Below are 23,846 nucleotides of genomic sequence, written 5' to 3' on the forward strand. Positions count from 1 at the left end.
ACTCGTGGACTTCAACTCCCAGAATTCCTGTCATAGCTGACTCATCTTTCCTATTACTCATTTCCTTAGCATCTTATGACTATCACTTTGTTGTTTGTATCTTATGATTTATAACGTTATATTTTATTATTAAAATTTATCACTTGTTGCTTGTATGTACTCTTCTGCACCAGAGATAAATTTCTTGTGTGTCCAATCAAACTTAGCCAATAAGGAATTCTATTCTATTCTATTCTATTCTATTCTATTCTATTCTATTCTATTCTATTCTATTCTATTTATTTATTTATTTACAAATATTTATATGCCGCCCAATCCCAAAGGACTCAGGGCGGCGTACAAGATTAAAAACAGTCGTAAAACAATAAAATAATCCAATAAAATAATCCAGTCATACCGCGAGTCCGATCATATCCCGGCCCCCCGGGGACATCAGCCCCAGGCCTGCCGGAACAGGAGAGTTTTAACGGCTTTCTTAAAGGCCGGCAGGGTGGGAGTAGTTCGCACCTCGGGGGGAAGTTGATTCCACCAGGTTGGAGCCACCACAGAAAAGGCCCTTCCCCGAGGGCCCGCCAGCCGACATTGTCTGGCCGACGGGACCCGAAGTAGGCCCAATCTGTGGGACCTCACCGGTCTCTGGGAGCTGTGCGGCAGAATGCGGTCCTGTAGGTAACCTGGCCCTATGCTTTAAAGGTGATAACCAACACCTTGAATTGCGTCCGGAGACCCACAGGAAGCCAGTGCAGCTCGCGGAGGATAGGTGACACGTGGGCGTACCTTGGCGCGTCCACAATCGCTCTCGCGGCTGCATTCTGAACCAACTGCAGCCTCCGAACGCCCTTCAAGGGTAGCCCCATGTAGAGCGCATTACAGTAATCCAGTCTTGAGGTGACAAGGGCATGAGTAGCCATGAGTAGAGCCTCCCGGTCCAAATAAGGCCGCAACTGGTGCACCAGGCGAACCTGGGCAAAGGTCCCCCTGGCCACAGCCGACAGATGTTGTTCCAAATTTAGCTGTGATCCCAGGAGGACACCCAAGTTGCGTGCCTGCACTGAGGGAGGTAAGTATACCCCCCCCCAGGACTAATGATGGACCATCAGGATGACCCTTGGGGGTAAGACCCAGAGCCACTCGGTCTTGTCAGGGTTGAGTCTAAGCCTGTTCACCCCCATCCAGACCCTCACATCTTCCAGGCACCGGCACATCACGTCGACTGCTTCACTGAAAGGACACGGGGTGGAGACATACAATTGGGTATCATCCGCGTACTGATGATACCTCACCCCGTGTCGCCGAATGATCTCACCCAGCGGTTTCATGTAGATGTTAAAAAGGAGGGGGGACAGGACCGAGCCCTGAGGCACCCCATAATCGAGGCACCTAGGGGTCGATCTCTGTCCGCCCGCCAACACCGACTGCGACCTGTCAGAGAGGTAGGAGGAGAACCACCGCAATACAGTGCCGCCCACCCCACCTCTCCGAGACGATGCAGAAGGATACCATGGTCGATGGTATCGAAAGCTGCTGAGAGGTCAAGGAGCACCAGGATAGAGGAATAACCCCTATCCCGGGCTCGCCAGAGGTCATCGGTCAGTGCGACCAAAGCAGTCTCAGTGCTGTAGCCGGGCCTGAAACCAGATTGAAAAGGGTCCAGATAATTGGTTTCCTCCAAGGATCGCAAGAGTTGAGACGCCACCACCTTCTCTACAACCTTCCCCACAAAGGGGAGGTTGGAGACGGGACGAAAGTTCTTCAAAACAGCTGGGTCCAGGGAAGGCTTCTTGAGGAGGGGCCTCACCACCGCTTCCTTTAAAGGTTGCGGGAAAGACCCCTCCATCAAGGAGGCGTTGATTATCGCCTGGAGCCAGCCTCGTGTCACCTCCCTACTGGCAGAAACCAGCCAGGAAGGGCACGGGTCCAATAAACAGGTGGCGGCATTCATTGCCCTCACGGCCTTGTCCACTTCATCAGGGGTCACAGGCTCAAACTGGCTCCAGATAACATGACTAAGACCAGCCCCCGGCAACTCGGCTGGCACTGCCCAGTCGTAGTCCAGGCCTCTCTGAATCTGAACGATTTTGTCCGAAAGAAACTGAACAAACTCCTCAGCTCTCCCCTGCTCTCCCCTATTCCAATGCTATTCTATTCTATTCTACTATATATTCTACTATATTCTACTGCTATTCTATTCTATTCTATTCTATATTCTATTCTATTCTATTCTATTCTATTCTACATTCTATTCTATTGTACATTCTATTCTATTCTATTCTATTCTATTCTATTCTATTCTATTCTATTCTATTCTATATATTCCACTGCTATGCTATTCCCATTTCATATTTTCTATTCTATTCTATTCTATATTCTATTCTGCATTCTATTCTATTCAGTTCTGCATTCTATTCTATTCTATTCTATTCTATATTCTATTCTATATTCTATTCTGCATTCTATTCTATTCAATTCTGTTTTCTATTCTATTCTATCCTATTCTGCATTCTATTCTATTCAATTCTGCATTCTATTCTATTCTATTCCCATTTCATATTTTCTATTCTATTCTATTCTATTCTGTATTTTATTATTCTATTCTATTCTATTCTATTCTATTCTATTCTGTATTTTATTATTCTATTCTATTCTATTCTATTCTATTCTATGCTATGCTATGCTATGCTATTCCATTCCATTCCATTCTATTCTATTCTATGCTATGCTATTCTATTCCATTCCATTCCACATATTCTATTCTATTCTATTCTATTCTATTCTATTCTATTCTATTCTATTCCATTCCATTCCATTCCATATTTTCTATTCTATTCTATTCTATTCTATTCTATTCTATTCTATTCTATTCTATTCTATTCTATTCTATTCCATTCCATTCCATTCCATTCCATATTTTCTATTCTATTCTATTCTATGCTATTCTATTCCATAAAACTGCATATGAGCCACTCCTGATAGCAAACCCAGCAGGGATAGATTATCCATTCAGTTCCTACCTTCCCATTCCAGTTCGTTCCCATTTCCCAGGAATTCCAGGGAGTCCGTCTCATCCGGAGTTTCGATGTCATCCACATTTATATCCAGGTCATCCGGTGTGTCCAGAAAATCGTCCGACAGGAGGGACCCTTCGCTCTGGTCAAAAGAGATGTTGATTTCCGGAGCTACCAGGGTTTTCCGCTTGTGGCGAGCCCCGTTAGTAAAATGTAAGGAGCTCGGGGGCGCTGTGGGATTTGAAGGAGAGAAAGTTAAAGGCGAGGCAGTCCAGAAGAAAAATGTCACTCTGGTTTATTGCGTTTTAATTTGGCAGAAAATTACAACGAGCAAGGGGCATATAATCCTCAACGCGTGACTAAAATTGAGCTCAACGTTTCTGCAGTTAAGTGAGACAGTTGTTAAGTTGTAAAGCTTCATCCCATTTTATGACTTTCCTTGCCAGAGTTGTTAAGTTGTTAAGTTTGCCGTTGTCAAATTAGTAACCCACTTGTTATTTGAGTCTGGCTTCGTGCATTGACTCTGCTTTTCCGAAGGTCGCAGAAGGGGATCACCTGACACCCCCCTCCCAGGACACTGCGACCATCATTAATATGAGTCAGTTGCCAAGCATCCGAATTTTGATCACATGACCGTGTGGATGCCACGACGGTCGTTAAAGTGTGAAAAACGGTCATCAGTCACGTTTTTTTTCTGTGCCTGAGCATAGCAAACTGTTGTAAGTCAAGGGGATGACCTGAAAGTGCAATTTTTTTTATATAGATATTTTATTAAGTTTTATAAAGGTAGGGATGGTAGAGGACAGGAAGACCTGGAGGAACGTTGTCCATGGGGTCGCAATGGGTCGGACACGGCTTCGCAATTAACAACAACAACAACAAGGGTAGGGAAGGGATAAGGTCGGTATGGATCTTGGATGGGGTTAGGGAATAGGATTGGGATAAGGGTAGAGGAAGGTACAATAGTGGGGTTACCCCTAACAAAAATTCAATGCTTTAGCAAGCAGACTATCGCCCAGGTGCAAATATTAAATGACACTAGTTAATATAATACTAAACAATTATAATCACTAATAATAACAATGATCATAAAAAATAAAGCTTAGTCAATTCATCCTGTTAAATTTCACCATCCTTTCTCGCTCTATCGTGTTGCTAACCATTGATAAAAATTTTCCCATGTTTTAAAATAGACTGAATTTAATAGGTTTTTAAAGGCTGGTTCATTGTTCTCACTGTCAGAAAATTTCTCCTTATTTCTAGGTTGTTACTATTATTATTATTATTATTATTATTATTAAGTTGAAAGGAAGCTTGGAGGCCATCTAGTCCAACCCCCTGCTCAGGCAGGAAACCCAATACCATTTCGGACAAATGGCTGTCCAGTCTCTTCTTAAAAACTTCCAGTGTTGGAGCATTCACCGCTTCTGGAGGCAGGTGGTTCCACTGGTTAATTGTTCTCTCTGTCAAGAACTTTCTCCTTAATTCCAGGTTGCTTCTTTCCTTCATTAGTTTCCATCTGTTGCTTCTTGTTTTGCCTTCAGGGGCTTTGGAGAATAGGTTGAACCCCCCTCTTCTCTGTGGCAGCCCCTCAAATGCTGGAAGACTGCTATCCTGTCTCCCCTAGTCCTTCTCTTCATTAAACCAGACATATCCCCAATTCCAGCAACCGTTCCTTATATGTTTTAGCCTCCAGTCCCCTGATCATCTTTGTTGCTCTTCTCTGTACTCTTTCTAGAGCAGTGGTTCTCCACCTGTGGGTCGGGACCCCATTTGGGGTCGAACGACCATTTCACGGGGGTCACCAAACAATGCAGTCTGCCATTTTTTCCCCCTTTTCCTTGGCTGTGCTACTCCCTTTTGTTCTATTAGCTTTTGAAAGCCAATAGAATGGATTCTCTTGAATAGAGTCTAATTCTATTGGCTTTCCAAAGCCAATAGGAATTGTCCAGGCTGTCTCTGCCCTGCTGAGCCCGCCAAAAGTCCCATTCTGCAAACGGTGCTGCAAGTTGTCTGCAGCGAAGGCGAGCTGTCTGGAAGCTTCCACCCCTCCCTGCTGAGCAACTACTAAAAATGTAAGCACAAGAGGGCCAGGGGTGGGAGGTGGGAGGCCGGTGGGCGCAGGGAGGGTTGCTGGTGCGCGGGGGGCCCGGCGGGTGCCTTACCTCCCTTGGGCTGGGCCAGCTGGTGGCCCAGCCGGTGGTCGGCCTGCGCCATTGCTGCTGCTCGCCAGCTACACTTTGGCCGGCGCAGGGGGCAGCACCACGCATGCGCAGCGCTCCCAGGCAGGGAAAGTCCTCGACTTACGACCGGTTGGGTAGTCCTCGACTTACGACCGGTTGGGTAGTCCTCGACTTATGACCGGTTGGGTAGTCCTCGACTTACGACCGGTTGGGGGGTCGCGGCATTAAAAAGGTTGAGAACCATTGTTCTAGAGCCTCAACATCCTTCTTTATAGTGTGGACACCAAAAACTGCTTGCAGGATTCCAGTTTTGGCCTTACTAAGGCTTTATAGAGTGGTATTAGTACCTCCAATCTGAATTGCATTGACCATCTACATCTACTCACCCAACACGTTCCCCGATGGGCTTCCCAAGTTCTCCATTCCTGCTTCTTCCGGGAGGGGCCTAGAGATGAGGGGGGGAGAAAAAAAAAAGATTCAGACTGCAGTGGGGGTCTTTCCTTCCATAAACGGGAACCATAAGACGATGGCTTCAAATAAATGCATGAATATATATTGAAGAGGGTTAGAACCCAGATCTCGGCATTAAAAAAGAAAATATCACTAGATTTCTAAGACAGGGAAAAAGAGCCGAACAAAAATACATATTAAAGCAAATACTTGCTAAAAGGAAGAATGCATGCTAACTCAAGGGTCTGTTCCAGGGCAGGGGTAGGCAACCTTGGTTCTTTTATGACTCGTGGACTTCAACTCCCAGAATTCCTGAGCCAGCGCAGGGGAACTATGGCCCCTTCATACTTATGGACTTCAACTCCCAGGAGAACCTACACCAGGGGTAGTCAACCTTGGCTCTTTTATGACTCGTGGACTTCAACTCCCAGAATTCCTGAGCCAGCTGGCTCAGGAATTCTGGGAGTTGAAGTCCACGAGTCATAAAAGAGCCAAGGTTGACTACCCCTGACCTACACCAAGGGTGTCAAACTGCCAGCCCGCAGGCTGGATGCGTCAGGCCGAAACCACGCCCACCCTATTGCTCGCAATGGGAAAAAAAGTTGTGATACGTCGCAGCACGTCACGTGACGTTGTGAGTTTGACACCCCCTGACCTATTCCATCTCAGATGGAGGAGGAGAGGGGGAGAGGGAGGGGAAGGAGGAGGACTGTGGGCTCCTTGGTGCGCTCTGAGCTTGGTGGTTTTCTTGCAGACGTTTCATGACCCAACTAGGGAACATCATCAGTGTTCGGATGCTAACTCGGCGAATACTGATGATGTTCCCTAGTTCAGTAATGAAACGTCTGCAAGAAAACCATCAAGTTCAGACAGCATCAAGGACCCCACTATCCTCCTCCTCCTCCACTCCACAAACCTCCCCTCCCTTGCAACACTGATGGTGTTATTCAGCTGGGTCATGAAACGTCTGCAAGAGAACCACCAAGCTTACGCAGAGAGCAGCAAGCACAACACAGCACCGCCCTGAGCTAGAAATACTCTCTTCTCTGGGAGCTTTAATCATTTGGTTAATGGGCAAAAACTTTCACAAATTCTCCCTAATTGCTTTCTGCCCAATTTGCAGCATGGACTTTAGTGCAAGAAACCCGTTGGTCAGTTGATCTGTGACATGACCTTAAGGAGGCTGGAGAACGGGAATTGGGTGTGCTTAGTCTAAAGAAAAGAAGAAACAGGGGACATCATCATCATCATCATCATCATAGTAAAGTTGGGAGGGACCTTGGAGGTCATCTAGTCCAACCCCCTGCTCAGGCAGGAAGCCCTACACCATTTCGGACAAATGGCTGTCCAGTCTCTTCTTAAAAACTTCCAGTGTTGGAGCATTTACTGCTTCTGGAGGCAGGTTGTTCCCCTGGTTAATTGTTCTCACTGTCAGGAAGTTTCTCCTTAGTTCTAGGTTGCTTCTCTCCTTGGTGAGTTTCCATCCGTTGCTCCTTGTCCTGCCTTCAGGCGCTTTGGAGAATAGCTTGACTCCCTCTTCTTTGGGGCAGCCCCTGAGATACTGGAATGCTGCTATCATGTCCCCCCTTGTCCTCCTCTTCGTTAAACTAGACATACCCGATTCCAGCAACCATTCCTTATATGTTTTAGCCTCCAGTCCCTTAATCATCTTTGTTGCTCTTCTCTGTACTCTTTCTAGAGTCTCAACATCTTTTTTACATCGTGGTGACCAAAGATTGTGACTAAGTGATGATTCATTTTTTTATTTGCGATTTCTATCCTGCTCTCCTGCCTAAAAACCAGTCATAGAATAGTTGGAAGAAACTGGCTATTTAAAGAACCTCCCTGAACACGTCTCACATCCAGGGCCTCAATCAAAAGCAACAGGGAAAAAAAAAACATGTTTCTAGTCCTCTGAGTCACCCCAGAGAAGTCAATCAGCCACTTTAAAACGATGGGGATTTCAGAATCAGAATAGATCTGCAAGGGACCTGGAGGTCTTCTAGTCCACCCTCTTCCTCAAGCAGGAGACCCCCATACAATTTCAGAGAAATGACTGTGTAGTCGCCTCTTCATAAAAAGCACCTACAACTTCTGGTGGCCAGCTGTTCCACCGGTTAATTGTCTTCCCTGTCAAGAAGTTTCTCCTTCATTCCAGTTTGCTTCTCTCCTCGATTAGTTTCCATCCATTATTTCTTCTCTTGCCTTCTATGGCTTTGGAGAATAAGTTGACCCCCTCCTCTTTTTTGTGGCAGCCCCTCGAATACTAAGAATACTACTACCATGTGTCCCCCCCCCCCCAGTGTTGCGTCCTTGGCGGGAAAGCAGACACGAGAAGCAGCTGGAGTTCTCAGTTCCTTTTATTCAGCGTTCAGCTTACAGGAAGATGGCTTCAGCCTCGCCCAAACGCCTCGCAGCCTCTTATATAGGCAACTCCCGGGTAAAAGGGTTACTTTTCCCGCGCCAGCACCCGCGCATGCGCACGGCGCTGGCGACAGCCTTTCTGGTCCCGGGCAGCTTTGCACCTGCCCGGGACTGCCTGCAAACGCCCGAGCCGTTTGCAAAGGCTCGGGACATAACACCCCTTTCCCCCGGGCTAAAACTACTACCAACATCCAACATTTATTTTATACGACATTTTGCTCCCCAATGTTCCCACTGTTTACTGGCTTTTGCTTTGCCAGCAATGTTATGTAGTCTTCTAGGTACTTGGGAGATTTCTTTGCTCTCTGTGACCTTCTTAGCTCTGGATGACTGGCATAAGTCCCCTGACTGGAGGGAGGCGTGAGCCTTTTCTCTCTATTGTGCCCTGGTGTCTTCCAAGGACTGTGCCCCAATGCCTGGCCTGCTCGCTTGCCCACCGGGCTCGTCAGGCCAGGGCTTCTGTTGCTTTGTGACCTGGTTGACCTGCCTAGCTGTAGACCCTCGGGCCCCTTGAAGGGATAGCCGCTGCTGGGCGTCTCTGTAGGACCTCCTAGGTCAGTCCAAGACCTGTCAGGAGGCTGTCCATTCCCTGAACCCCATTCTGTGTTCGGGCTCGTGTGGGTTTCTGTACTTTCCCAAAACTCAGGTGTTCCCTGATTTGTGCTAGGGTTGTTGTAGTCGGGACTTGTTTCCTCGACTAACTCTGTGTATGTTTGACCCCCTGTAGGATTTGGGGTAAGGTCAGGCCAACCTTGGGAATTGTGTGCCAGCTCTCTTGCGGGGAATGATTTGTTGGGATGCCCCCGGGTATCCTCCGTGACTGGAGTGCTGTGTGACGTATGTGGAAAGTAAGTATGCCCCCGGGGTGACTCCCTGGCTGGAGTAGGCGTGAGTGCCTGTTGTGTGGGTAAGCTCCATGACTTCCTTTTCGGAGCAATTGCGGAATCTTGGGACGAGCCGTTTGTGGCTCCCTCAGTGGAGATGGGCAGTATCTCTTGCCCTTCCCTTTGCTCCAAAGGGTCCCCCTCCCCCCCTGGAAAAGACCCAGGAGTCTCAGCTGGAAGATCCCGCCTAGGGCGGAGTTGGTCGATGTGCCGGCGCAGGACACGACCGTGGTCCAGGGCTACCTCGTAGGATAGAGGACCTGTGACCCTGGAAATAGAAGCGGGGACCCATGTATGACCAGGCCCGTAATTGCGAGTCCAAACCGTGGCACCCACAAGTAGTTGTCTAGGTGCCCTAGGATGTGAGGTAGATGAAGGCAGTCTGTCCGGATGCAACCGGTCAAGTCTAGTAGTAAGTTGGCGCCCCCAACGAAGTTCAGCTGGACTTCTCCCTGTAGAAGTGGACGGTGTGGTGCGATAAGAAAGGAGAAAGTCAGCCAACCTGTGATGCCAGTCCCCGTAGGTGAGTCTCTTCAAGGCGTCCTTTGCGATGCGCACCATGCGTTCAGCCATACCGTTGGTGGACGGGTGAAAAGGCGCAGACGTGGCATGACGAATCAGGTTTGCCTGTAAGAAAGCTTGGAATTCGGAGGAGGTGAATTGAGGGCCGTTGTCAGACACAATGACATCTGGCAGCCCGTGTGCAGCAAAAATCCCCCTCAGTACCTGAATAGTCTTTGCAGTGGTGGTGGATGAAACAGGCACAACCTCAAGCCATTTTGAATGGCTGTCAACAAGGACCAAGAAGAACTGGCCCTGAAAGGGCCCAGCGTAGTCAATGTGCACCCTAGACCATGGGGACTGTGTTTCCTCCCATCTATGCACAGGAGCTTGGGGCATCTCTGGGCGAGATCGTTGGCACAGGTGACATGCGTGTACCTTAGCCTCAATATCTTTATCTAAACCAGGCCACCACAAGTGGCTTCGTGCAAGAGCCTTCATACGGACAATGCCAGGATGACCCTCGTGGAGGGATTCTAAGACCCTAGTCCTCATTGAGGTGGGAATGACAACTCTGTTTCCCCAAAGCAGACAATCCTGAGAAAGGGACAGTTCGTTTCTTTTGGACCAGAAACTCTGAAACTCAGGACTAGGGCAGTGCTCAGGCCACCCGGACAGGACCCAGGAGCGGACACGTGAAGCAGCTGGAGTTCTCAGTTCCTTTTATTCAGCGTTCAGCTTACAGGAAGATGGCTTCAGCCTCGCCCAAACGCCTCGCAGCCTCTTATATAGGCAACTCCCGGGTAAAAGGGTTACTTTTCCCGCGCCAGCACCCGCGCATGCGCACGGCGCTGGCGACAGCCTGTCTGGTCCCGGGCAGCTTTGCACCTGCCCGGGACTGCCTGCAAACGCCCGAGCCGTTTGCAAAGGCTCGGGACATAACACCCAGTCCTTCTTTTCTCTAGACCAGCCATACCCAATTCTGGCAGCCGTTCTAGTTCTATCCTCTCCTCTTTATTCTGGAATTTAAAAGTTTTTTTAAAAAGAACAGTTCTATGGAAAATGTCAAGTCTGTTATACACCCTGTTGCTGGATTTCAACAACCGGCTCCTCCTCCATCTTACTATAAATAAGGCTTGTGTTGCAAAGGTAGCAAATAATAATAATAATAATAATAATAATAATAATAATAATAATAATAATAGATTGCGCAGACTGACTACAAGCAGCGGCATGACAAAGTAGCAACAATGGTGCATTGGAAGATCTGCAAAAAATATCATTTGCCTGTAAGCAAAAACTGGTGCGATCATAAAATAGAGAAAGTCATAGAAAATGATAAAGTTAAACTGCTCTGGGACTTCAGAATTCAAACAGACAAGCACCTGCCACATAACACCCCAGACTTAACAATTGTCGATAAGAAAGACAAAAAAGTCTGGATAGTGGACGTGGCAGTGCCTGGAGATAGCAGAATAGAAGAGAAAGAACTGGAGAAGATAACAAAATACAAAGACCTACAAATAGAAATAGAAAGACTGTGGCAAAAGCAAGCAAGGGTAGTACCAATAGTCATAGGCTCCTTGGGTGCAATCCCAAAACAACTGGAGCACCACTTGGACACCATTGGCATTGACAAATTCGCTATTAGTCAATTGCAAAAGGCGGCCTTATTAGGAACTGCTTCCATCCTGCGACGATATCTGTAATACCATCAAACATCCACATCTGCCTATCCCAGGTCCTGGGTAAGGACTCGATAGGTAGACAAAATGCCAAATCCAGTCTGAACATCTGGCTGACTGTGCGATAATCCATAATAATAATGGTAGTAGTAGTAAAGTTGGAAGGGACCTTGGAGGTCATCTAGTCCAACCCCCTGCTCAGGCAGGAAACCCTACACCATTTCGGACAAATGGCTGTCCAGTCTCTTCTTAAAAACTTCCAGTGTTGGAGCATTTACTGCTTCTGGAGGCAGGTAGTTCCACTGGTTAATCGTTCTCACGGTCAGGAAGTTTCTCCTTAGTTCCAGGTTGCTTCTCTCCTTGATTAGTTTCCACCCGTTGCTTCTTGTCCTGCCTTCAGGCGCTTTGGAGAAGAGCTTGACTCCCTCTTCTTTGGGGCAGCCCCTGAGAGATTGGAACACTGCTATCATGTCCCCCCCCGTCCTGGAATTGCTGGAATTACTAAAGGCTCCGCTAGCTTTTTTTTTTTCTACAAGAAAATCCTATTTATCGAAAGCTCTGGTGACCTCAAATGCCTCAAAGGAGAGATGGCTGGGCATTAAGCAGGCCCAGACCGTGGCCGATTTTGCAGAAAGCTGGAGGGGTCCAGCCTCCTGACCATGTTTGGCCACGCCTGAACCTCTGAGCCGGCCGAAAGGAAAATAATCTGTGGATTTACTTAGATTATAGGAAAAAGCCTCCACAGAAGGCCGAGGGTTACTATTACTTCATTCTGAGAGACCGCTATCTTTAGAACAGGGAGAAAGGCTGTTTCCCACTCGCGCCGGTGTTTACACGCCTGCACCAGAGGGGAGAGAGCATCACATAAATAGACATTAAATTCTTCTTTCCTTTAAGGCAAGGTTTATTCAAACCTGGCAAATTGAGTGGTACTTCAATTCCCAGAATTGAATTCTGGAAATTGAAGTCCACTTGTCTCAGTTACCAAGAAGAGACTTAAGATCATGTGAAGTGTTAATACTACTTTACAAGGCCTTGGTAAGGCCACACTTGGAATCCTGCATCCAGTTTTGGTCACCATGATATAAAAAAGATGTTGAGACTCTGGAAAGAGTGCAGAGAAGAGCAAAAAAGAGGATCAGGGGGCTGGAGGCTAAAACAAATAAGGGACGGTTGCTGGAATTGGGTATGTCTAGTTTAACGAAGAGAAGAATGAGGGGGGACATGATAGCAGCCTTCCAGTATCTCAGGGGCTGCCCCAAAGAAGAGGGAGTCAAGCTATTGTCCAAAGTCCCTGAAGGCAGGACAAGAAGCAACGGATGGAAACTCATCAAGGAGAGAAGCAGCCTGGAACTAAGGAGAAACTTCCTGACAGTGAGAACAATTAACCAGTGGAACAACCTGCCTCCAGAAGCGGTGAATGCTCCAACACTGGAAGTTTTTAAGAAGAGACTGGACAGCCATTTGACTGAAATGGTGTAGGGCAGTGATTCTCAACCTTTCTCATGCCGTGACCCCATAATACAGTTCCCCATGTTGTGGTGACCCCCAAGTGGGTGTGGCCCCCAATAAGAGGGAGTAGGACAGCCAGGGAAAAGGGAAAAAAATGGCGGACAGCATGGTTTGGCGACCCCCGTGAAATGGTCATTTGACCCCAAATGGGGTCCCGACCCACAGGTTGAGAACCACTGGTGTAGGGCTTCCTGCCTGAGCAGGGAGTTGGACTAGATGACCTCCAAGGTCCCTTCCAACTCTGTTTATTCTATTCTATTCTATTCTATTCTATTCTATTCTATTCTATTCTATTCTATTCTATTCACCATTCCATATTCTATTCTATTCTATTCTATTCTTTCTATTCTATTCTATTCTTTCTATTCTGTTCTTTCTATTTTATTCTATTCTTTCTATTCTATTCTATTCTATTCTATTCTATTCTATTCTATTCTATTCTATTCTATTCTATTCCATTCCATTCCATTCTATTCTATTCTATTCACCATTCCATATTCTATTCTATTCTATTCTATTCTATTCTATTCTATTCTATTCTATTCTATTCTATTCTTTCTATTCTGTTCTTTCTATTTTATTCTATTCTTTCTATTCTATTCTATTCTATTCTATTCTATTCTATTCTATTCTATTCTATTCACCATTCCATATTCTATTCTATTCTATTCTATTCTATTCTATTCTATTCTATTCTATTCTATTCTATTCTTTCTATTCTGTTCTTTCTATTTTATTCTATTCTATTCTTTCTATTCTATTCTATTCTATTCTATTCTATTCTATTCTATTCTATTCTATTCTATTCCATTCCATTCCATTCTATTCTATTCTATTCTATTCACCATTCCATATTCTATTCTATTCTATTCTATTCTATTCTTTCTATTCTATTCTTTCTATTTTATTCTATTCTATTCTATTCCATTCCATTCCATCCCATTGAGATTGGACAACCATGTCTGAAATGGTATATGATCTCCTGCTTGAGGAAGGGGTTGGACTAGAAGACCTCCAACTCTGTTATTCTGTTCAGTTGTCCAGGGCCATCCTCAGATAAAAGGGATTCCCCTCACCCCCAAAACGTTAGACGTGGCCTCCGCATTCTTCCATGCAACAATGACATGAGAGCACCCCATTTATGCAAATATTCAAAAGTAAGAAATCAGTGCGGCTCTTCCTTTGTCAATCCTTTTTACAGAAAAGACCTTGTTGAAGTAATTCTCTCCCCCCCCCCATGTCTGATTTTCTTCCCTGCTCTGTTTCACTAGCTCTCTGCCCCTTCCCTCTCTTTCCACTCCAATACAGCTGATCCTCTCCCCAGCCAGGGCTGTTCCAATCATATGATGCTCTCTCTCCTTCCATAGACCAAGCTCGGCATGAGTCACCTCTGGCCGGTCTGCCTCACTGAGCATGCTCCCTGCATCCCAACCTGGAGCATCACAACAACGTCTGGAGCTGAAAAGCAACGCAAGAGATTTCGACCTCCTTTCCCTGCTGGCTGATTCTCACGTCCCCCTCTTCCTCGGACCAATAGCCTCAGCATCCCTTCTGTGTACCAGGAAGCCAAAGCCAAGCCAGACCCAGCAGCTGTTTATTCCAGGTGTTGCTTTTAAAGAGCCAGCAACCCCACTTCCATCAAGAACTGTTCTGTGAATCCCTCTGTTTTATTTCTAATTTATTTTTTTTCCCCGGGCCATCTCTGGGAAGAGTTGGATTCCTAATCGTTGCTTTGATTAGGAATACAACCTAGAGTAGAGTAGAGTAGAGTAGAGTAGAGTAGAGTAGAGTAGTGTAGAGTGGAGTGGAGTGGAGTGGAGTGGAGTGGAAGAGAAGAGAAGAGAAGAGAAGAGAAGAGAAGAGAAGAGAAGAGAAGAGAAGAGAAGAGAATAAACAGAGTTGGAAGGGACTTTGGAGGTCTTCTAGTCCAACCTCCTGCTCAGGCAGGAAACCTTATACCATTTCAGACAAATGGCTGTCCAGTCTCTTCTTAAAAACTTCCAGTGTTGGAGCATTTACTGCTTCTGGAGGCAGGTGGTTCCACTGATTAATTGTTCTCACTGTCAGGAAGTTTCTCCTTAGTTCTAGGTTGCTTCTCTCCTTGGTTAGTTTCCATCTGTTGCTTCTTGTCCTGCCTTCAGACGCTTTGGAGAATAGCTTGACTCCCTCTTCTTTGGGGCAGCCCCTGAGATACTGGAAGGCTACTATCCTGTCCCCCCTCGTCCTTCTCTTCGTTAGACTAGACATCCCCAATTCCAGCAACCGTTCCTTATATGCTTTAGCCTCCAGTCCCCTGATCATCTTTGTTGCTCTTCTCTGCGCTCTTTCCAGAGTCTCTGCATCTTTTTTATGTTGTGACAAGTAAAATTGGATGCAATATTCTGAAGTCGTTGTTCCACTGATTCATTGTTCTCACCGTTAGGAAATTCCTCCTTAGTTCCAGGTTGCTTCTCTCCTTAAATAAATTTCCATCCGTTGCTTCTTGTCTTGCCTTCAGGCGCTTTGGAGAGTAGCTTGACTCCCTCTTCTTCGGGGCAGCCCCTCAAATATTGGCAGATGTTATCACATCCTTCTCTTCATTAGAATACAGTAGATCTATCTAGTTCCCTCAATCAAAAACAGATTTGTTGCAAGGTGGGGTCTCTCTAACGTAGATCTTAGCAAGTCATTATACCATCCTTGCTTGCATGCACTAATAAATCAGAATAGAGTTGGAAGGGACCTTGAAGGTCTTCTAGTCCAGCCCCCTGCTCAAGCAGGAAGCCCTATAGTATTTCAGACAAGTGGCTGTCCAGTCTCTTTTTAAAAGCCTCCAGTGATGGAGCACCCATCCGGCCCTCTCAATTCCTGGCAAATAGATGGGGAAGAAATGGAGGTAGTGACAGATTTTATCTTCCTGGGCTCCAAGATCACCGCAGATGGGGACTGCAGCCGAGAAATTAAAAGACGCTTGCTCCTGGGGAGGAAAGCTATGGCAAATCTAGACAGCATACTAAAAAGCAGAGACATCACCCTGCCAACAAAAGTGCATATAGTCCAGGCCATGGTTTTCCCAGTTGCAATGTATGGCTGTGAAAGTTGGACCATAAGAAAGGCTGATCACAAAAAGAATGGAGGCCTTTGAACTCTGGTGCTGGAGAAGACTCCTGCGAGTCCCCCGGACTGCAAGGCGATCCAACCGGTCAGTCCTGGAGGAGATCAACCCCGACTGCTCTTTAGAAGGCCAGATCCTGAAGTTGAAACTCAAATACTTTGGCCACCTAATGAGAAGGAAGGACTCCCTGGAGAAGGGCCTGATGCTGGGAAAGATGGAGGGCAATAGAAGAAGGGGACGACAGAGAATGAGATGGCTGGATGGAGTCACTGAAGCAGTAGGTGTGAACTTAAATGGACTCCAGAAGATGGTAGAGGACAGGAAGACCTGGAGGAACGTGGTCCATGGGGTCGCGATGGGTCGGACACGACTTCGCAACTAACAACAACAACAACAACAACAAATGGAGCACCCACAACTTCTGGTGGCAAGCTGTTCCATTGGTTAATTGTCCTCACTGTCAGGAAGTTTCTCCTTAATTCCAGGTTGCTTCTTTCCTTGATTAGTTTCCATCTTTCCTTCTGGTGATTTGGAAAATAAGTTGAACCCCTCTTCTTCGTGGCAGCCTCTCAAATACTGGAAATACTGCTATCATGTCCTTTTTTTCTCTAGACCAGTGTTTCCCAAACTTGAGAATTTTAAGGCATGTGGACTTCAACTCCCAGAATTCCACAGCCAGCGTTGCTGGCTGTGGAATTCTGGGAGTTGAAGTCCTCATGCCTCAAAATTCTCAAGTTTGGGAAACACTGCTCTAGACTAGCCATACCAAAATCCAGCAACCGTTCTTCGTATGTTTAAGTCTCCAGGCCTTTAATCACCTTAATTGCTCTTCTTTGCCCTTTTTCTAAAGTCTCAACGTCTTTTTTTTATAATGTGGTGATCAAAACTGGATGCAGGTATTCCAGGTGTGGCCTTAGTAAGGTTTTATAAAGTGATAGTAGTACTTCACGTGATTTTGATTCTATGCCTCTGTTTATACAACCCAGGATTGTATTAGCTTTTTTGGCTGCTGCTGCACATGGCTGGCTCATGTTTAAGTGATCGTCCACTAGGACTCCAAGGTCCCTCTCACAGTTGCTGTTTTTGAGCCAGGTCTCACCTAATCTGTACTTAAACCTTTGATTTTTCCTGCCTGCATAAAACTTTGCTTTTCTCCACATTAAAGTTCATTTTGTTGGATAGGGCCCCTTGTTCAAGTCTGTCAAGATCTTTTGGGATCCTGAGCTTATCTTCTGGGGTGTGGGCTACTCCTGCCAGTTTGGTGTCATCTGCAGATTTGATGATTTCCCCTTCAATTCCCTCATCTAAGTCATTGATGACGATATTGGAGTCCTGGGCCTAAGACAGAGCCTTGTAGTATCCCACTGCTTACTTCTCTCCCTGTGGATGTAGTGCCATTGAGGACTACTCACTGAGTAAGGTTTGTCAGCCAGTTACAAATCCATTGATGGTGATGCTATCTATCCCACCTTTTTCTAGCTTACCAAGAAGTAGGTAATAATAATAATAATAATAATAATAATAATAATAATAATAATAATAATAATGATAATAATAATTAGTAGTAGTAGTAGTAGTAGTAAAGTTGGAAGGGACCTTGGAGGTCATCTAGTCCAACCCCCTGCTCAGGCAGGAAACCCTACACCATTTCGGACAAATGGCTGTCCATTCTCTTCTTAAAAACTTCCAGTGTTGGAGCATTTACTGCTTCTGGAGGCAGGCTGTTCCACTGATTAATTGTTCTCACTGTCAGGAAGTTTCTCCTTAGTTCTAGGTTGCTTCTCTCCTTGATGAGTTTCCATCCGTTGCTTCTTGTCCTGCCTTCAGGCGCCTTGGAGGATAGCTTGACTCCCTCTTCTTTGGGGCAGCCCCTGAGATATTGGAACACTGCTATCATGTCACCCGTGGTCTTCATTAGACTAGACTAGACATAACCAATTAATAATAATAATCATAATAGTAAAGTTGGAAGGGACCTTGGAGGTCATCCAGTCCAACCCCCTGCTCAGGCAGGAAACACTATATCATTTCGGACAAATGGCTGTCCAGTCTCTTCTTAAAAACTTCCAGTGTTGGAGCATTGATGGTCTATTTTGTCAAATGCCTTGCTGAACTAGATGGAAACCTAAGGCTATTGGTTATTCCTCCCAGCTTAATGTCATCTGCAGATTTGATGAGTTCCCTCATCTAAGTCATTGATGAGCGGATCCAGGCATCAGACTAACCCTCTCAGCAGCTGTGACGTCCAGAGACAGTGTTCAAATCCAGAAAAAAAAACCCACACAGATTGCTTCAATTGTCTGTCGGCTCCGGCAGCTGCACTAGACAAAGAATCCCCTGTCCAAAGAACACAGATTCACTGTGGATCTTCTCTAAGCGTCCTGCCAGAGCTGAAAAAGTCCTTTTTGATACAGTCAATGTTGCCCAACGGCCAACTAGACTGACAATGGGGGGGTCTGTTTCATTGTATGCCATTCCTTAAGATAGATAGATAGATAGATAGATAGATAGATAGATAGATAGATAGATAGATAGATAGATAGATAGATAGATAGATAGACAGACAGACAGACAGACAGACAGACAGACAGACAATATGTGTCTTATGTATGTATACCAGTAGATACATATACATAGATGGATGGATGGATGGATGGATGGATGGATGGATGGATGGAGAGAGAGGGAGAGATAGAGATAGAGATAGCGAGATACAGATGGATGGATAGATAGATGGATGGATGGATGGATGGATGGAGAGAGAGAGAGAGAGAGAGAGATCATATGTATGTGTACCGGTAGATACATATACATAGATAGAGAGATAGAGAGATGGATGGATGGATGGATGGATGGATAGATAGATAGATAGATAGATAGATAGATAGATAGATAGATAATATGTGTGTTTTGTATGGATACCAGTAGATACATATACATAGAGATAGATAGATAGATAGATAGATAGATAGATAGATAGATGGATGGATGGATGGATGGATGGATGGATGGATGGATGGATGGAGAGAGAAAGAGAGAGAGATCATATGTGTGTTATGTATGTGTACCGGTAGATACATATACATAGAGATAGAGAGATAGAGCTAGCGAGATAGAGAGATGGATAGATAGATGGATAGATAGATAGATAGATAGATAGATAGATAGATAGATAGATAGATAGATATTCCTATCGAAGTGCCCAAATTTTGAATTTCCTGGAATTCCAACCAACGATTGGAAAAATCCTCACAACAGCTAAAAGACAATTGTGTAAACACTCTTGGTAGTAAACAAGGAAGCATAAGCAACGCAGGCAGTCCTCGCTAAGCACAGCAGTCATTAAGTGAGTTTTGCCTTCATTTGCAACCTGAGTTTTGCCACCGTGGCTGAGGGAAGCACTCCAACCATTAAGCGACACACACAGTTGTTCAGCGAATCCACTTTCCGCTGTTAAGCAACTTTGTTGAAAGCCGGCTGGGAAGGTTACAAACAAAGGACCACATGACCCCAGGACACGGCAACCGTCGTAAACGTGAGACAGTTGCCAAGCGCCCAAATTTTGATCAAGTGACTATACTGCAACGGTTGTTAAGTGTGAAAACCAGTCATGTGTTCCCTTTTTGAACTGCCATTGTTAACTTCAAATGGTCACTAAATGAATGGTTATAAGTTGAGGACTATCCGTAACAGGGCGTAACACTTCACAAGGGCAGAATAATTCAGCTGGAGTCCCAAATACTTCAGAAAGCAAATTTCCTACCTTGCAAGCAATTCGTTTCCAGCCTCGTTATTAATCAGAGGTGGCCTTTTCACCAAAAAAAAAAGCCAGCAGCCAAATAGATCATGAAAGAGGAGCCATTCAGTCCCCAAACGGGAAAAAAAAAACAGGAGAAAAAGAAAAAGCTTCTCCCGCATTGGGAAGCCAGTTGGGAAACATCTGGCTTCCTGCAATAGCCGTCAGCAATTTTGTCGGCCAGGATGTGTGCAGATCAACCTCTGGATATTTGGGCTGAAATTCGTGGATGGATTATGGCAGCCATTTTGGAGACTGTGGCCGGAAGCCTCTGGCCCAGGGGTAGGCAACCTTGGCTCTTTTATGACTCGTGGACTTCAACTCCCAGAATTCCTGAGCCAGCCATGCTGAGGGGAAAGGGAGAGGTTTCCAAGCTGAGCCAGGCTGGCTGGGGAATTCTGGGAGTTGAAGTCTACAAGCCATGAAGGGGCCATAGTTCCCCTATGCTGGTTGAGGAATTCTGGGAGTTGAAGTCCACAAGTCATGAAGGGGCCAAAGTTTCCCCCATGCTGGCTCGGGAATTCTGGGAGTTGAAGTCCACAAGTCATAAAAGAGCCAAGGTTGCCTGCCCCTGCTCTGGCCAAAGTGATAAGCAAAATTCATTTGTTCATTCATTCGTTCGTTCGTTCCTCTGTATCCCCCCTTTATTATTTGTGCAAATGACTCAACGTAGTGAACATACACAACACTCCTTCCTCCTCCTATTTTCCCCACAACAACCTTGTGAGGTAGGTTGGGCTGAGAGGGAAGGACTTTCCCAGTCGGCTTTCATGCCTAAGGCGGGACTAGAATTCTCAGTCTCCTCAGTGATTGGCCCAAAGTCACCCAACTGAGTTTCCCATCTAAGGTAGGATTAGAACTCACCGTCTGCTGCTTTCTAGTTTGGTGCCTTAGCCACTGGATCAAACTGCCTGCTTGCATGCCTGCCTGCCTTTATCTATCTATCTATCTATCTATCTATCTATCTATCTATCTGTCTGTCTGTCTGTCTGTCTGTCTGTCTATCTATCTATCTATCTATCTATCTATCTATCTATCATCTGCCTACCTATCTATCTATCTATCTATCTATCTATCTATCTATCTATCTATCATTGTTGTTAGTTGCGAAGTCGTGTCCGACCCATCACGACCCCATGGACAATGTTCCTCCAGGCCTTCCTGTCCTCTACCAACTTCTGGAGTCCATCTAAGCTCACACCTCCTGCTTTGGTGACTCCATCCAGCCATCTCATTCTCTGTCGTCCCATTCTTCTATTGCCCTCCACCTTTCCCAGCATGAGGCTCTTCTCCAGGGAGTCCTTCCTTCTCATTAGGTGGCCAAAGGACTTGAGTTTCAGCTTCAGGATCTGGTCTTCTAAAGAGCAGTCGGGGTTGATCTCTTCTAGGACTGACCGGTTTGATCGCCTTGCAGTCCAGGGGACTCGCAGGAGTCTTCTCCAGCACCAGAGTTCAAAGGCCTCCATTCTTTTTGCGCTTAGCCTTTCTTATGGTCCAGCTTTCACAGCCACACATTGCAACTGGGAAAACCATGGCCTGGACTATACGCACTTTTGTTGGCAGGGTGATGTCTCTGCTATCTATCTATCTATCTATCTATCTATCTATCTATCTATCTATCTATCTATCTATCATCGTCTATCTGTCTGTCCATGTCTGTCTCTCTCCATCCATCATCCATCCCTCTATCTATCTATCTATCTATCTATCTATCTATCTATCTATCTATCTATCATCGTTTATCTGTCTGTCCATGTCTGTCTCTCTCCATCCATCATTCATCCCTCTATCTATCTATCTATCTATCTATCTATCTATCTATCTATCTATCTAATCTATCATCTATCCATCCATCCATGTCTGTCCATCTGCCTCTCTCCATCCATCATCCATCTACCTACCTACCTACCTATGAAACTCCAGTGTCCAGGGCAGCGTCCCTGCCAAGAACTTTCCCTCCTGCCTGTCCAGACATGTTCTCCAGTGACCAACAAACCGGGTAGCGATCCAGTACCTCAAAAAAACATTATTTTTCCCAATACCATCGCGTTATTTCAAAGCCAAGCAAACCTTGGGGGTGCCAAGGACTGAACTGCCCACACACCGAGTGGGTGCTCTGCCTTTCAAGAGCGCTCCTTTCTTCCTAAACAAATCCAGGTTTCTAGTCCTCGTGGTTCTGAGGGATGGAGGGGTGAGAGCACCGAAATTGAGTCCATCTCAAGCAGAAGACGAAAGGGGGGGGGGGAAGAGAAAGTATCCTTGGCCAGAGAGACTTGCAAGGGCGAAGGAGATGCCTTTTTTTGCTCCCGAGGGACGGTGGGCCCAGCGGGAACGCTCACCTGTCTGGAATGCCCCCTCCCCCCACCCCCCACCCTCTGGGGAGAGGGAGGCAGCAACACTCCCCCCCCGCGAGTACCAACCTGGGGAAGTCTTCATCCTGCCACTCCTCCTTGACCTCCACGTTTTCCATCCGCAGCGTGGCTTCCGTGGTGCCCATGTTGCCTTCGCTGCAAAGTCACCTCACCGGCGAAAGGAGGTCCCAGAGCTTGAGAGAACAACACAGGCCTGAATCCCGTTACCCCAAAACGCTCGGCTTTCTTCCCTTAAGGAGAGACTGGACAGCCACTCGTCTGAAATGGCATAGCTGCTTGAGCAGCGGGCTGGACTAGAAGACCTCTAAGGTCCCCTTCCAGCTCTATTCTGATTCTGACTTGTTTCGAAGACGAGAAACTTTCTCTGGCTTCTCAGTTTCCCCCCCCCCCAACACACACACACACACACACACTGCAGAATGGATTCTTTCTTTCGGGATCCAAGGATCCAGAGGAGGTTGAACCCCAGCCCGGCCATGCAGACACTTCCTGGATCCCCCAAATTGCTAACATCACCTAAGTCTGCCCAGTAAGGTTTAGGGCTGTAGCAGAGGGGTCCTTGCACAGGGACTTCAATGCAATGCGCTTTGGGGGGGCATTCTTTGGGGTGGAACTTGTCCCCAAGGAAGTGGGGCTGTGGGTTCTGCTCCAGCCTCCTGACCCCCCCCCCCACCGTAAGGCAGTTGCTGGGGCCAAGAATCCCATGCAGAGAGTGTGTCTCCAGCAGAGGCATTGGGCATAGAGTTTCTTCCCACAAGACTCTCTAGGAAGAATAGGATAGGATAGGATAGGATAGGATAGGATAGGATAGGATAGGATAGGATAGGATAGGATAGGATAGGATAGGATAGAATAGAAAATAGAAGGGAATATAAAATGGAATATAGAATAGAATAGAATAGAATAGAATAGAATAGAATAGAATAGAATAGAATAGAATAGAATAGAATAGAAAATAGAATGGAATATAGAATGGAATATAGAATGGAATGGAATAGAATAGAAGAGAATAGAATAGAATATAGAATGGAATATAGAATGGAATATAGAATGGAATATAGAATGGAATGGAATAGAAGAGAAGAGAAGAGAAGAGAAAATAGAATGGAATATAGAATGGAATATAGAATAGAATAGAATAGAATAGAATAGAATAGAATAGAATAGAATAGAATATAGAATGGAATGGAATGGAATAGAAGAGAAGAGAAGAGAAGAGAAGAGAAGAGAAGAGAAGAGAAGAGAAGAGAAGAGAAGAGAAGAGAAGAGAAGAGAAAATAGAATGGAATATAGAATGGAATATAGAATAGAATAGAATGTAGAATGTAGAATGTAGAATATAGAGTAGAGCAGAACAGAACAGAGCAGAAGAGAGCAGAGCTGGAAGGGATCTTGGAGGTCTTCTACTTCAACCCGCTGCTCATTATTGGGGTTTTTTTATTTCAGGTATCTTTCCCCCTTTTCTTCTACACTCACATGGACATCTTTAAATAAACACCCAGCTTCAGGGGTGGGGAGAGTTTACAGAGAGGGAGAGGGCCTTCAGCTTTCAGGGGGTGGTCACGGGGAGGGGGGGAGGGGGGCCGACTGGAGCTGAGTCAGAGCAGCGCAACTCCTTGAATGGAAAATGCCCGGCAGGAATGAGCTCCAGGTTCAAAGCTAAGTCAGCCGGCACTGCAGTTGCACTCCTTTGGCGTTCGGGAAGGAAGGAAGGAAGGAAGGAAGGAAGGAAGGAAGGAAGGGAGGGAGGGAGGGAGGGAGGGAGGGAGGGAGGGAGGGAAGGAGAGAAGGAAAGAAGGAAGGAAGGAAGGAGGAAGGAAGGAAGGAAGGAAGGAAGGAAGGAGGGAGAGAAGGAAGGAGGGAGGGAGGGAGGGAGGGAAGGAAGGAAGGAAGGAAGGAAGGAGAGGAAGGAGGGAGAGAAGGAAGGAAGGAGGGAGGGA

General features: G+C 46.1%; 1 protein-coding gene across 1 annotated transcript in view; it reads right to left on the minus strand.

The window, feature by feature from the left end:
• The window catches only part of ATCAY (ATCAY kinesin light chain interacting caytaxin), a 52,003-nt gene that overhangs the window by 26,996 nt on the left and 1,161 nt on the right, over window positions 1-23,846 (minus strand). Inside the window, exons 2-4 of the mRNA XM_039356092.1 lie at window positions 21,955-22,079; window positions 5,575-5,633; window positions 3,012-3,236 (exon numbers count right to left, since the gene is read on the minus strand). Coding sequence (XP_039212026.1) covers window positions 3,012-3,236; window positions 5,575-5,633; window positions 21,955-22,031 — 361 coding nt within the window. The 5' untranslated portion in view covers window positions 22,032-22,079. The remainder of the gene's footprint in view (window positions 1-3,011; window positions 3,237-5,574; window positions 5,634-21,954; window positions 22,080-23,846) is intronic.

Source organism: Crotalus tigris, unplaced genomic scaffold (assembly GCF_016545835.1).
Source record: "Crotalus tigris isolate CLP2741 ecotype Arizona unplaced genomic scaffold, ASM1654583v1 scf7180000018785.583249, whole genome shotgun sequence".
Taxonomy (NCBI): domain Eukaryota; kingdom Metazoa; phylum Chordata; class Lepidosauria; order Squamata; family Viperidae; genus Crotalus; species Crotalus tigris.